The 16,308-nt window shown below is 35.3% G+C and overlaps 1 protein-coding gene across 4 annotated transcripts in view; it reads right to left on the minus strand.

The window, feature by feature from the left end:
* The window catches only part of LOC149782102 (uncharacterized), an 80,692-nt gene extending 69,114 nt beyond the window's left edge, over positions 1-11,578 (minus strand). For 2 of the 4 annotated variants that reach the window (XM_089933543.1, XM_089933539.1), the window contains exons 1-2: positions 11,375-11,578; positions 1,973-2,039 (exon numbers count right to left, since the gene is read on the minus strand). In XM_089933543.1, coding sequence (XP_089789669.1) covers positions 1,973-1,999 — 27 coding nt within the window. In that variant the 5' untranslated portion in view covers positions 2,000-2,039; positions 11,375-11,578. Of the gene's footprint in view, positions 1-1,972; positions 2,737-9,499; positions 9,974-11,374 lie in introns of those variants that run through there. The other 2 variants (XM_089933542.1, XM_089933540.1) reach the window with 2 other exon arrangements.
* Between the last annotated feature and the right edge of the window lie 4,730 nt (positions 11,579-16,308).

Here is a 16,308-nt window from a genome sequence, read left to right on the forward strand (position 1 = left end):
AGGAAAAATATGTAGCCCAATACACTACCTTGGACCACATGCAAACTGGATAGTAAATTTTGTGAAATTAATGTGTAGTTGTAGAACTGCTTTGTGACTTGCTGATGCAACAAAAAATGTCCATATCAGGAGACACCAGTGCTTGCCTGCTAGCAAGATGTCACTGCAGCTTGAAAAAAGTAGTTTATAGTTTAGGATAACCTACTCTAAGCACAATAGTGTGGTACTGAATGTACATACTGTAACAGGTTTCACAAGTGTTCATGTGAAGTCATCATCACCCTGAGCACTGATGCTGATAATTATATGCAAGGACTTAATAAAGTCACCAACATGTAAACAGGTCAGTTTGAATTGTTTTGGCATCATGAAATCATAGGTCACATTGTGGGAAATCAAAGGTTAACACGGTTAACACCAATAATGGGGATGAAAAATTTAATGCCATATGAAATACTATTTCCAGCATTTCCTTGTAAGTAAGATAAGGAAAAGTGACAAAAAGATAATTACTGGACAGTTAATTAAAATTTGACACTGCAAAGATGACAGATTTGAAACATATGCCTCACTTTATCTGACATTTATTAAACAAAGAAATTTATTACAAAAACATTAGCAACAGAATGTGATGGTGAATTATTCAGGCAAAACATAATACGATTTTGCTCTTAGTAACACCTTGGATAAAGATCATATAGATTGTTTTTCTGATTGGTGCTTAACTCTGCACCTTCTCCTAGCTCATAAATGCAATGCTAAAAATAGCTTTGTATCCCTAGAGATGCACATACAAATTTCTAATGCTGCTCTCTCTGTCCCTGTTGGCTCATGCATGTGTTTCTGGCCAAGGGTTGGGAAACCCCCCGAGACACATAAATGTTTTAGCTTTGCACTGGATGAAATTGCAAACATCTGTGCTTTTTACAGTATCTAGCCAATGAAAGTAGCCTTACATAAAATGATGAAAGCGTTCTATTGGTAGTTCTACAGCCTATACCGGTAAGTGGGAATTTCCGCTACAGATGAGGTCAGTTGTGACAGTGAAACCAAATGACAACATTCATGTATTCAGACAATTCCAAATAAAGTTTTGAAGGATCTGAAAATGATGACACTGCAAATTAGATCAACCTTAATAATCAGATTTAAGACAATGGATCAGACAATAGTGTATGGCCTGTTTTGACACCTGACATTTCAGATTTATCTGAATCTAAGGATGAAACACGTGCAAACTTGTATCATCAGAACACATTGGGCCAGTACATGTGGACAATTTTACAACAGATTCAGGGCCAACATTTCACTTCAATGAAAATGCAAGAGAGATAGATTTCTTTTTACAATCTTTTCCCAGTGAAACATTCCAGTCAATGGCAGCTGAAATGAACTGATATGCAAAAAAAAAAACAAAGTAGTGAGAAGTCTGATCCATAGTGGTCACCTACTTTGGTTGTAGAAATGAAAGCATTCTGTTGACTACATGTTTGTATCATAATGCCAATTCCAGAATCAACTTTGGTGAGTGTTTAAAATTATATTTCTCATTAAATTACAAAGTTTGCATGGGGCAAGACTGATATAGAAAACACAGAATGTGCAAAAGCTCAAGCAGATCTCAGTCAGGTAGCCATTTATGATGTTCTGGGGTTTAGCTTACACACAGCCACTAGAAGGCAGGCAGCTGAGCAGGCTTCATTGTGAAAGCACTTAGTACTTGCAGAAGGTTACAGAACATCAGGATATAAATGATTACCATAAGAGAAAAATAACAGTAAATAAGATTTCCCTGAGATACAACACAACATTATGCCCATGATGTTTTAGTAGAATTGGAATGTCTAACCTACTTAAAAAACAAATCTGGCATACTGACCACTCAGTCATAGTAATTTTCTGCTGCTCAAATAAATTAACATCTACAATGCACTGAACTTTCAATGACTTTCTTCTTGAATAAAAAGTTTACCTGTGAGATTTTACTGGGACATCGCATTTTTGCTGCAGGTAATTACACTAATCTCTCAAACATGCATCTGAAAAAGAAAATTGTCAGTTAAATACTTTCAATGTACTTTAATTTTACAGGAAAAACTGGTCAAATCTGGATCATGTGTTTGTAAAACAGAGATGCCTTGCTCAGCAGACATGTACTAGTCCAGGAACTCAACAAACTTGTTAAAACTGGCAAAAATCATTTCAGTGGCATAAAAATCAAATCAGATCAACTATATGACATGCATATTAACAAGCCTACCTTCTCCACTGCTTAGGTCTTTAGTGGTTTCTGAGTAGTCAGACACATAATCATGCTATACCAGATTCCATTGCCAAGGTCAAGTGCTTTCTGAGTAATTACGCACATAAACATGCCTACCAGACACCACTGCCAAGGTCAAGTGGTTTGTGAGTAATCAGGCACATAAACAAGCCTACCAGACTCCATTGCCAAGGTCAATTGGTTTCTGAGTAATCAGGCACATTAATATGGTTTCGCCAAAAGTCAGTTTTTAAAATTTACCAAAGAATGTAAGAAACATCAGTCATGTAAATCTAACTTCAGGATTAAACAAATTTCTAAATCAATGGTAACCCAGTGGGCTACCTGAAAAAAAGAATCAAGCAGCTGAGTTTAAATTCAGGAGCACTAAAATGGTACCTGAATATAAAACTACAAGCTTGAAAACTATCCATTTTAACAAATGTAAAAATAAAATCATATTCCAACCAACCCAATTTTTCCTTTTAAAGCATGAAACCAGAAAATAATTTTTTAATAGATATAATGGACAATATAATTAATAATTAAAGATCTGGGACAATATAATTAATAATTAAAGATCTGGGACAATATAATTAATAATTAAAGATCTGGGACAATATAATTAATTATTAAAGATCTGATGAAAAAAATGATGTGCGCTTATTGTATAGGGGACATTTATATTATGAGCAAAACAACATAAAGATTTATACTAGTTTTAATTTCTGACTCCAAAACAGAAATTCATTCACACTATACACAATCTGAAAAAGAATCTTTGTAAAAACTAAGCCAATTTATATTATATAGACATAAAAAAATTATGAAATAGTTCAAAAAAACATTTTCATAATTAATTACATTTCATGGGGGAAGTCTTTCGAGCTATGATATTTTTTTATTCAACCTCAAGATAAAAAATTTTTAGCCAATACAGTGCTCAAAAAATCCAATAGCCCAATGACTGGGGTCCCTCTAATTTCAGATCTGGCCCATCCTGTATTCTAAAAGAGGTGCCCGTCAGGCTTGTCAAAAAAAAAATCAAATTTGTCAGAGAAACTTCAACTGCGCTGATGAAATGCATAAATATATTTTCAAGATGATGACATCCTGCTATAACATGACGCAATCTGATTACAATCAGATACTTTGTGAAGACTGCCAGAAGAAAATAAACATAAGGTGGACGAGAGGCAATTAATTCTTTGCACAAACTGCAAACAACATATTGATATACGTCAACTGGGTTCTGACCAGGATTCACTCAGAAAATCCAGCAGAGAAGTTTGAACACCAGGATCATCCAGTCTGTAGCGAGTATAGTGATGAACACTAATGACACTTGCATTACCTTCAAACCATCTACTGAATTTATATTTGAAATGTAGCAATTGCAACATTGTGTGACAAATAATATTCAAAAGGGGGAGATTTTGGACATTATGGAAACTGGAGTCCGGGTTTGTTGAATTTCAGTCAGAGTTTGTTGTTGTGTTTCTTGTCATGAACTATCTCAAGTGAGATGTATATATAGGAACAAACACAAGCGTGTTGCTTATAAGCAATCCACAAAGCGGGTCCCTAAAAGCCTTTGCGTATGTAAGTTGGAGAAAAATGTACATATGATGTAGATTGTATAGTCCATTTCAGTAATACAATATTTCACTTGTTTGACAAAACAAAATAAAGTTGTTTTATTTTGAATGTAACATATAAAATAAGGCAATGAAATCTAAATAATTCTGTAGAAATAGTTATTTCCAATATAGATTTGACATGAAACAGTATATCACATAATGACAATGCATACATAAGTAATGTCCAAAAAATATTTAATGCGTTAATAATGTTCATACGCATCTTGGATAACCATTAACTTTTTTTTTCTATACCCTAAACAATCATCCTGCTTGTCATTGTACTTGTCAGTTGTCAACAGTCTCCGCCATTCCACATGAACACCATTCCTCAGGGCATCTAAACATTTACACTAAAGTTTCCGTTCAGTTCTCTATCTATTACCATCAATGTTACTTAGTCCATTCATCATTTACATAGATACATTAAGGCATTCATCTCTCTCATCTACAGACTGTGCATTCGTCCAATTACGTATTGGCCCTTCCCAAACCCCATATAAATTTAAAATAGATACTGGGTCACAAGTAAACATTCTTCCACTAGCGTCGTACAAAACACTCAATATTAAAGACTCATTAATACCCCCTGACAGTAAGCGTGTATCGTACATGGGGATTTGATTTCAGTAGTGGACAAGATAATGCTTTCCTGCTTTCACAACGGCAAAACTGTAGAAACATATTTTTACGTTGTACATAGTCAGGCCGCAGCTCTCAAGTACCTTCAAACTTCCCTTGATTTATAGTTAGTCCAGCTGACTTACGCTATTGATAATGAGTCTGGCTTAGACAAATCGCTGTTACAAGTATGTACAGTGACCTATTTCAGGGAATAGGTCTGTTTCCCAGTCAGTGCAAGCCGCATTTTAAACCAGATGCAGTACCAGTAGTAAACCCCCCATGAAGGGTACCAGAAGTACTAAAGTCAAAGCTTAAAGACGAACTCACAAGAATGGAAGAGTGCAAAATTATTGAAAGGGTTACAGATCCCAATGATTGGGTCAACTTCCTTGTAATATCAGTGAAACCAAAATTGGGTAAGTTGCATATTTGCCTAGACCCAAAGACTTGAAATGATTTAATCCTTAGGTCCCACAATCTTATGCTGACAATCGATGATGTCACAACTAAACTAACCGATGCCAAGTAATTCAACAAGTTAGACTACACATGGCTAGTGAAGTGTAAAACTTGAAGACGAATCTTCATACCTAACTATATTCAGTACGCCTTTCAGATGGTACCGATATCTTAGGTTACCTTTTGGGATAAAAAGTTCACAAGACATATTTCAAATGAAAATTTTGAGGGCTTACCAAATGTCACATGTACAACAGATGACAAGTAGGTGCTGGGACGCTCTTGCAAGGAACATGACAACATGTTGACATATGTACCTGAACGTGCACGTTCAAAGAGCGTGCGTCTCAACCCAGACAAATGCGTAACAAGTGCAACACAAGTATCTTTCTTTGGCCATACAATAAGCTCATCAGCATACATGCCAACGCCTGGCGAGGAAAAGGTGTAATCCAAATGGACAAAATGAGTAATCCAAGCAGAAAAAGAGTAATCCACATATAACATGATAAAATTCAAGGAGCATATGTACTAAATGATTTATTTACCCCTCTGGTCCTTTAACATTGCTGCTTCAAGTTTTCATATGTAGCACTTTTAGCTTGAAAATGCAACAGACTCTCATAATGCATTTCAAAACACTCTGTACCAGCTGAGTGCCTGGTTAATAAGTCTGGATCTGAATGGAGTTTTATTTTTTTCAACAATACTGAACAATCTCTCACAGCATTAGAATGGTAAAGAACCAAAAACCTGACAAAGAAGAGGAAATTTATATCTTCCAGTTATTGGGTCTTTTAGCTGAAATGAGGTGCCATTGCACATCAACTCTGTCTGCATGAAGTATGTTGTCTGGTAGAATGCTAACTTGATACTTCAGGAGTTCTCCTTCTAGTTTATTGGCAGCCTTTCCTGCGTAAAGGTGCATCAAATGAAGGGACAACCTGACATATACACTGACGGAGACATTTTCCAAAATACAGAATGCAACTCTTTTATGAATTCCAGTCATCATTGATGCATTATCAGCTGAAAACCCTATACAGTTCTGCCAACTCATGTTTATTCAAAGCATTATCAAGCAAATCAAAAATGTTTTCTCCAGTGGAATCTACTGTTAACTCTGGTAATGAAAGAGCACTCTGACTCTGGTCTTTTCATTTTCAAAGTCTCTTACACAGACCGAGTACAACTTTTTTCATCATAATCACTACTCCTGTCTGTTGCAATACTAAACAGCCCAATTTTCATGGCTTCTGCAATTTTAAGTGAAGTATTTTCTGCTAAACATCAAACAATATTAGATGATTTTGTTTTTGCACATGCATAATTTCTCCAGTTTTGTAATCAGGAAACAGCCTTTTGAACAAAGAACCAACGTAGTCTTCTACCGATACAGGTAGTCCGTGTTCTATTAAGAACTCAGTAAATAATGCCTCTGGATTTATAAAATTCATGTCCACAATTGACTTCTGCTGCAAAAAAGAAGCTACCTTAGTATTGGAGTTAGTAAAACGAGCTAATTCAAGGTTTATTTGTTTTACCAACATGACCAATATTACAATCCCTTTCCGCACAGCCTGCAATGGTCATGTAGCTGCCCTAGAATGGAACGCTGTATTATGTAATTCATGTATTCATCTTTGAATCGGTTTTTCATCTTTTTCTAATCCATCTGTGAAATTATTTGAAAAAACATTTTTGCTCTATTACACGCATCGACTAGAATAAATCTGACTTGACTTTTCGCACCAAATACCTACAGACTGGTTCTGTACCAGATATGAATTAGAACAAGGAACCTGTGAGCAAAGATTAAAAATTAGAAAACCAGCCTGTTCTCTCCTAACTAAGCCATACAGCTGCTATAAATAGAAATGAGATCAAAAGTTTGAAAGTAGAAACCAGCATGTTTCTTGGAAATAGGGCAGCTGCTATAAATAGAACATAATACTGTTAGGAAAGTGCACGCAAGTCTACGGACAAGCGTACTCTTATGTCGTAGTTACATAGAAGCCATCTTTTCTAGAATACAATCTACGGGATTAATGGGATGTTAATAAAAATGAGAAAACAAATTATTAATTTTTGGGAGGGGGGGACATACTGAAAACATGTGATCCGAATGTGTTTACACGTAAGGCATAATTTAGTGGAAAAAAAGCATAATAGTTGGCATGTATGCATCAGGTTTAAAACCAGATAAAAGCAAGGTTGAAGCTATTCTTACTCTTGATGCTCCCCAAAACAGGTCCAAATTAGAAAACCTATTAGGAATGGTTAACTAAAGTTTCTAAATTCTCACCAAATTTAGCAGAGGTTACAAGCCCTTTACACACCCTCTTGAAGAAAGATGTGAAATTTTTCTTGGATGAACCTCATCAGAAGGCATTTCAAGAAGTCAAGGATATAATCACGCAACACCATGTGCTGGTTTACTGACTCAACCAAGCCGTTAACACTCTTCCAAATATGGGATTGGGGCATGCCTTATGCAAGACAGTCACTCCATAGCATTCACATCCAAAAGCCTAACACAAACTGAAATAGGGTATGCTCAGATAGAAAAAGAAATGCATTACTATTTCGCTGTAAATGTTTTCATCAATTAATTTTTGCTAGACCAGTTAGGGTGCACTCAGATCACGAACCAACTGAGTCGATCATAAGGAAGCCCCTTTCAGCAGCACTTCCACACCTTCAACGCATGATGTTGCAGCATCAGCAGTATGATACTGAATCATGTACGAGGGAAAGATCTGCCCATTAGTGATTATTTATCAAGACAATCGCTTCCGGACACATACCCAAGACTGATCGAAGGACTCGACCTTCACATACATACAATCAAACAACAGTTGTTTGTCATAGATCAACGGTTAGAATATCTTAAGAGTGTTATCAAAATTGACCTGCAAATGCACACTCTGACAAAGACTATAACTCTGGGATGGCCTAGTTCACGCACTGACTGCAATCCAGATGTGTTGATTTCTGTAATCACAGGGATGAGCTATCTGTTGAAGATGACTTAATTTTCAGAGGTCAAAAGTTAATTGTACCTAAAGGTCTCCGGCAGATGTTGATATGAGCTATGCACACAGGTCATCTGGAAGTAAACAAGACATTAGAATGCGCAAAAGATAGCATCTTTTGGCTAGGCATGTCCAAAGAAATCACAGAAGATGTGTTAAAATGCTCAGTATGTCTCACTCACCAAGACTCCAATGCTAAGGAACCTTTGATCGCACAAAGGCCATATAAAATATTTGGTACTGACCTGTCTGCATTTGATGGGAAAAATTATCTCATGACTGCAGATTATTATAGTCGATTTTTTTAAATAGATTTATTGCCTGACATACAAAGTATCACAATTATCAGGAAACTGAAGGTACACATCACCAAAACGGTATTGTGATGTCAGTGTATTAGCAACAATGGGTCGCAATTTTCATCCCAAGAATTCACAAACTTTACGAAAGACTGGGGTTTCGAAAACAGGACGTGAAGTCCATTACATGCAATGGTTTGGCAGAAAAGGCAGTCTCGATTGCCAAGAAATTGCTCACCAAAGCAAGGGACAGTAAGCAGGACCCTTATTTAGCCTTGTTAGAATATAGAAATGAGCCCTTGGATTGCGGCTATACAAAAGCACAAATGTTACTTGGTAGAAGAAAAAAATCCATAAATACCCATTACAAATAAACTTCTCAAACCACAGACTATTAACCCAACTATTGTTCAAAAGAAAATGAAGCAGTCGAAATCAAAACAGAAACACTATTTTGACAAATCAGCAAAATTACTTAAACCCCTTTCTGTAAATGATTCTGTGAGAGTTCAATTTGGCAAAGTATGGCTAAGTATGGACACCCACCAAAGTTACAAGAGTTCATAAAACGGCAAGTCATACTCGGTAAAAACTAGGGATGGAGGTGTTTACAGCAGAAATTGAAGTTTACAAAATAAAACCATGGAGAATCTGTCAGATGTGACCCCATTTCCTGCTCGCGCATTGGCTGACCCCAAGCAGCAATATGAAAATACTCCATTTCAAACAGTTTTCCCTAGAGAACCCCATTTCAATAACACTGTCCCAGAATCACGAGCTACGGCTTTGAGGTCAGATGCCCCATATATAACACAGTCCGGGAGAGAGGTGAAACCTAACAAGCTCTATGTAAAGGATGAATGGACTATGTAACATTGATGGTTACAGACAGAGAACTAAACTGAAACTCGAGTGGCCTTTAAGTGGAACAGCAGAGACTGTTAACAACTGACAAGAACATGACAAGCAGGATGATTGTGTAGGGTACAGAAAAAAATGTTATCCAATGAATGCCCTACAATATCTATGTAAAATTCCTTGTTATTATGTGTATTCTGTGCACTGTTACCACTCCTGTTATAATCAAATCCCTGGTCACTGTTTGATATATTATGCACAGTTATGGATCTGCACATTTTTCAAAATGATTAAGTTTGCCACACTCTCTGCAAGTCACACCTCTAGCCGGACACTGTGAGTTCTTCAACTAGTGATTCCTGTTTCCACAATTCCAACATGGTTTGTGTGTTGTGAACTGCTTGAGACTTGCACCACTGTGATGTTGGGTCTGATTTGTCTGTGTTGACTTCAGGGATTGTTGCCAGTGATATCCCCTGGGTTTGCTTCCACCACGTGTCTGCACTGTTTTATCTTTATTGACAGCATCTACATCTTGATTTGGCATGCCATTTGAAATTGACATTGATTTCAATTGCTGCTGACAATATTCAAAGTTTTGAACAATCTGAATAGCTTTGTCTAATGTCAGCTTGTCTCCTTCATTAATCAGTTTCTCTCGGACTCTAACTGCTCGTCCCAAATACAATCCTATCCCTTATCTTATCATCGGCATCAAGAAAGTTGCAGTTTCTAGCTTTGAGTCTTAGCTGTGTGATGTAGGAATCATTTGATTCCACCCCTTGCACTTCGGTACTGAAACGATACAGTGAAAATATGGGGTTTAACTTTTCTTGCACGTGCGCCTTGAAATGATCATAGAATATTTGGAGCTTCCTTGCATCTTCATTTGAAATACTAGTTCACATTTGGCAGACGTCTCTCCCTTATTCCCCAACCCACAACAAAAGGTATGACACCTTTTCAGCTTGTTTTTATTTAAGCGGTCCATTACATATCAGTGTGATATGTAGTTTAAACTTTTCCCACTGTTCCTGCAAGCTCACAGCCTCCCAGTCCATGACTGGTGGCAGAATACCACCTAAGAACAGGACCGATTTTTTCAAATCTTAACTAATGCACACACTTCTACTTTATGCGCAACTCCAAGTTAATGCACAAATCCAACTTAATGCACCAATACCACTTCTGACACCAATTAGTTGTGTTTCTTGTGTGTGTATGTGTGTGTGATTAGGAATCTTAATGTAGCTTTAACAATTTTTCAGTCATATCACTATGATGTCTGTGGCGTGGCAGTTTATTGTGATGTCTAGCACTCAGGCAACATGCCGCAGACATGTAGCATGTTGTCTCACCCAGTCACATTATCCTGACACCAGGCCAACCAGTCCAAACACTAACCTCTTAATGCTGAGCACCTAGCAAGGCAGCTGTAAGAACCATTTTTATAAGTCTTTGGTATGACTCAGCCGGGGTTCAAACCCATGACCTCCTGCTTCTGAGGCAGACGCTCTAACCACTAGGCCACCGGAGCGGTCTTGTGTTTCTCGTCATGAACTATCTCAAGTGAGATGTATATATTGGAACAGACACAAGCGGGTTGCTTCCAAGACTTTATTTCTTACAGTAAGCAATCCACAAAGTGGGTCCCTAACAGCGTATGCGTATGTAAGTTGGAGAAAGATGTACACATAATGTAGATTCTATAGTCCATTTCAATAATACAACACTTGTGATTTTTTTTTTAAAGTCACCAACCCTGGGTCTCTGTCTAAACAAAATTTCCTTGAGCACTGCAATACACACGTTCTTTCTTTTATAAATCTGAATAAGAATATTTTCAAGCTATTTGAGAATCATGTTTTTTTTTCTTCTCCAAAATACCCCAAATCCCCCTCTCCTGAAATCTTTACAATTTTTGAAAAAATATCAACTTCAAGCCCCTTTAGGACGCCCCATGGTGATTTACAACGTTGGTATATACAATTATCATACCTTCATCAGGAACTATACAGATTTACATTTGCATAATCTAATATTTCACTTGTTTTGTGAATCTGAATTAAATTATTATTATTATTATTATTATTATTATTATTATTATTTATATACCATATATATATATATATATATATATATATGTGTGTAGCTTTATGATCAGCTGATTCAGGTATAATCGTGCCCTTGATATACCTGATCACTGTGACCTTCGTCTCCTATCATTGACGATCAGTTACGTTAACAATCACACGTGTATATAATTTTTACAAATGACATTCCACGTTTCACAAAATAATCCCTCAACAACACAGATACTAGTTTTAACAGTTTAAAGCACTTTACAAACTCAAGGTCAAAGAATGCACTTCGCCGCGAAAGATGCCATTCATGGTATAACGTTGCGTATTGCGCAAGTCGAGGTGGGCGGAGCTTAAGGTGTAGGGACATTGTATTTCGAAATAAACAACAAAACTAGCTGTGATTGTTCATTATGTAAGAGTTGTACTTTCTGTTAGGCATTAAAAAGAAGTTGCACCTCCTGGCAACATGTGAGATTGTGTTAATTCCTATCTAGATGATATTTTGTATTTTTTATGATTTTTTTAAAATGCGGTACACATGTCTGTAACTGTCTGTTGTGACTAAAGGACACACGGTACTAATTATACGGAAGAACTGTGAACCAGTCTAGAAATGATAGAGCATTTACAGGTTTGGTGGTCCATAATTGGTTAATAATGAAAATTAAAATTTTAGGAAAAATATCTTTTGAGAGCTTGTCCTATATGTAACGTAAATAAAATATTGACAAATTTCTACTGATACAATTTTAGCATTTTTACAGGCTTGACTCAGGAGTACTCAATACTGAAAGTAGCACCTGATTCATTTGGTGCAGAATCAATAACACGTGTTTCATGCACATGTATGTAAACAAATTGCCGCGGGTCATATGGTGTTCTCCACACATAAGCTTGCACCAAGGTTACATGTGCACGAAAAATTATAGGTGTCATTATCAGCACCCATAAATTTTAAGCTATTGAATTTTGAATATGACATTGTTTCCATATGTTTACCATTGGAGTGGAATTAGTACCGTGAGTCCTAAATATCTCTCGCCCCGTCTAGTTCGAGCAGAGTTATCTCTCTTTTGTCCTTGTCAAATTGACAATCTAACTCTGCTCTCTAGAAAAGTGAGTGACATGCACGCTAAAGTAGGATATAAAATATATTTATTTCCCCAAACATTAGCATTAAGGTCTATTGAAAAAAACAATTTGTACCGTGATACCTCATAACCTCGATATAAATAATTGTGGTACAACTTGGAATAAGCTATTTCTCGAGAAATGTAGCGCAATAACTTTCAATTCCAAATTGTTGCGCTCCAACACGAGAAATTACTTGGCCGGTGATTCCAACATAGAATACGCCATTTCTCGAGAGATCGCACCAAACAACAGGGAATTCTCGAGTCTCAGAGATATTAATCTGTGTGTGTGTGTGTGTGTGTGTGTGTGTACTTTGAAATTACATTAAGTATAATAATAAAGACTCTTTACAAAATAAAGTTCAAGTACTACCCTGCTAATCTAGATATTTATATATTTAATTAAGATCATTATTTAATCCATTTGTTCTTTTTCATGGATTTTTTTTAAATAATTAGGCTTCAAATATTTGTACCTGAAATATATGTTTGAAAAAAATATTTCTACTTTCAATATATGTTTGAAAAAATATCTGTACTTTCAATACAGGTTTGAAAAAATATTTAATGAAAAAATATATTTAAATTTTGATTTATTTCTTATTCTTTATTTATTTACTCATTTCTGTGAGCACTATTTTTTTCTCTGTATTATATTTGTAATGAGTTTGATTTTATGTTGCTGGAAGAGACTAAATCTAACCTAAGTATGTGTAAGAATATTGCACAGAACTATTCATAAAATAGATAGTCACTGCAGAAGCTTTTTTTATGATGGGAGGGAAATATTTCACAGTAATGAAGGTTACACCTAGCTGTTTAATGATGTCTTTAGGAAACTTTCAGATTTAAGTCCTAAAATAATAGTTTGAATGTAGGAAAGATCTAATTGGACCACTGCAAAGTTTTGTGGATATGAAACCAACTACAAACTGTTGCACATTGTTTTAAACAGAGAGATATTTCATTAAAATTATATTTGGAATGTATTAAAGAGCAGAAGGGATTGTTACTATCCCCCTAAAGAGTTATATTTCACAGTCATGAAGATTTTTCCAAGTTGCCGCATGATGCCTGCATGCCATTTTTTATAGAAATTTAACCATTTAAAGGTATGAAAGGAATTCAAAGGGATTTATTACAGAGAAAGAATATATAGAAGATATAAAAGGTCTCAAGAGAATTCCACTATTGCCCTACAGAGTTACATTTCACTGTTATGAGGTTATTCCAAGTTGCCGAATTATGCTTTCATGATATATTTATGAATTTAGTCCTAAAAGTACTTTTTTAAAGGCAAGAAAGGTCCTGAGGGGAGTTCTTGCAGTAAAGGAATATTTGGAAGATATTAAAAGTCAAAAGGGATTATCACAATTGCAAATAAAGTTATATTACACAGTTATAAGAGTTATTCTAAGTTGTTACACAATGCATGCACACCATGTTTAGCAATGTAATCATGTAGAGACGATTGTAAAGGTAGGAAAGGTCTTCAAGGGAGTTGTTGTAGAAAAATAATATTTTAAAGATATTAAAGGTCTATAGGACATGTTAGAGTTATATTTCACTATGGGGGGTTGTTCCAAATTGTTGCATGCCATGTTTTGAAATTTAGTCCTATAAGGACTAACTTAAATGTAGGAAAGGTCTTAAAGGGAGTTGTTGCATAAAATGATTATTTGGGTGATATTAAAAATCTAAAGGGACTGTTACTATTATCTTGCAGGGTTATATTTTACAGTCATGGGGGGTAATCCAATTTATTGCATGATACTTGGTTGCCATTTTGGGGAATTTAGTCCTAGAAAGACTGATATAAAGGTAGAAAATATCTTGAAGGGAGTCTTGGATCAGTAGAGTCCATAAAGTATGCATGCAGACATACAAAGAGATTAAAACAGAAATTTGTGGGGTTTTTTTATATCTTCTTTCAACGATTTTACAACAAATAACATCTTTGTGCATTGTAGTTGAAAGTATGGCACCTATTGTTACAAAGTATTACAGCTGAGAAAAGAAACCTTATGCAGGATTAAAGGTATTGTCATTTAATATGTGGTACAAATGATAAAACAACAACTATGTGATTATTTTAGGAATTTTATTTATGCCCTTATTTACAGTTTTATTAATTTCAAACAGACAATAAATACACAAAGAACTAATTCTGTGCTGACAACTGTTCTAGATGATGACCTCAGCTTCAACATGGGAGATGCCTTCAACATCTGCTGTCATGTGTATCAGTACCTTGAAGTTGATAAAGAAACAAAATCTGCTTTAAAATATTGTATCAAACTTGAGAAGGCAATCTAAGGCACCTAAGTACTTCATCATTATACATGTATATCCATATACATGCCATGATGTACTGTTATGACTCTATGGTCTTAAAGTCAGTAACAGAAAAGTGTGAATACCAAGAGTTTTGTAAAATTCAAACAATAATTTATTTCCCTAGAATACAAAGTGAAAATTTAAAAAGAACATACAGTATTGTGAATTACATTCCAATGGTCCAAAAAGTTTAGAGTCCTCCAAATGAATTCCAGTGGAACATGTGTTGCAAATGAATTCCAATCTTGAAAATGCTGATGTACCAACAACCAGGAATAGCCTAAAATAGTGTTAATGGCTAATAGTTGTAATGTATTACAATGATATTATCCAAAATGTCTCCACATGAATTCACAATAATTCCAAAAACATAGGTTTAGTTCTAAAGTATTATTATGTACTCTGTTATACCAGTGAATATATATTTTGTAAAATCCTCTAAACTTAAAACTGAACATAACTGCAGTGAAAGACTAGAATTAAGAACTTATGTTTACTTTTCCCTTACACAAAAATATAAGACACAATATGGGACCAAGATTGGGTTGTCTTGATGAAAATTCCATCAAATTGAAAACATAACTTGTTTTAGAATTTTTTAAGGTCTAAATCAAGGTTAAAGCAAGTTAACATGTTTGCACACAAATAATAATAATAATGTTAATATATAATCTACAACCAAAGAAAAAAATTAGCTAAGTAATATGTTGTTTATAAAAAAAAACATTAGGTAGGCCCAAATTCCTACCCTCAATTATGGACAAGGGTCAACCACACAATACAAATTAATTGTACATAACATATAATTAAAATAGACATACCCCGGTAATAATACAGTGAGTGATCTCTCTCTTCCTCCTCCCTCCCCAACCAGTAAAATGCTTCCAGGCCTTGTTACAGTGTTTACAGACATGATTATTTCAGGCCTTGTTATAGTGATTACTGACTTGATTATTGCAGGCCTTGTTACAGTGATTACTGACGTGATAATTCCAGGCTTTGTTAAAGTGATTACTGATTATTCCAGGCCTTGTCACAGTGAATACAGACTTGATTACTCCAGGTCTTCTTATAATGAATGAAAGTTGCAATTTATTCTCCTTAATTTAAATCGCTTCTGGTATTTTCTGACTTCAGATCCTCTTGGATACAGTCATGAAATGGGTAGAGCCCATCTTCTTGTATTACCATTAATCCATACCCTCTCTGCTCAGCCTGTTAGTACATACAAATACAAGTAATGACTGTGAATTGTTGTTATGAAATTATTTTATTGTTAGCAGCCTTATTTAACTTTTGTTTTTTGCCTGATAGATCTTACTTTACTTTAATAAATAAGACTACTTAGGGAGATAGTTTTGTTTGCTATTTAGAAGTATGTTTGAAAACTGTATATTATTATCAATGTTATTTCACTTCACTGTAATATATATTCTACTGTGTCTTCATATGTGCATACTTTATCAGTTATCGAGTTTATTAGAATTTTTTCTGATTTGTATTGGTAATTCTAGCAATTGGGTCTGTCAGCTTCCCACAGACTATTCCATTTCTGATATTTTTAGATGCACAAGGT

This window comes from Sinohyriopsis cumingii, chromosome 15 (assembly GCF_028554795.1).
Source record: "Sinohyriopsis cumingii isolate HCF-2022 chromosome 15, ASM2855479v2, whole genome shotgun sequence".
Taxonomy (NCBI): domain Eukaryota; kingdom Metazoa; phylum Mollusca; class Bivalvia; order Unionida; family Unionidae; genus Sinohyriopsis; species Sinohyriopsis cumingii.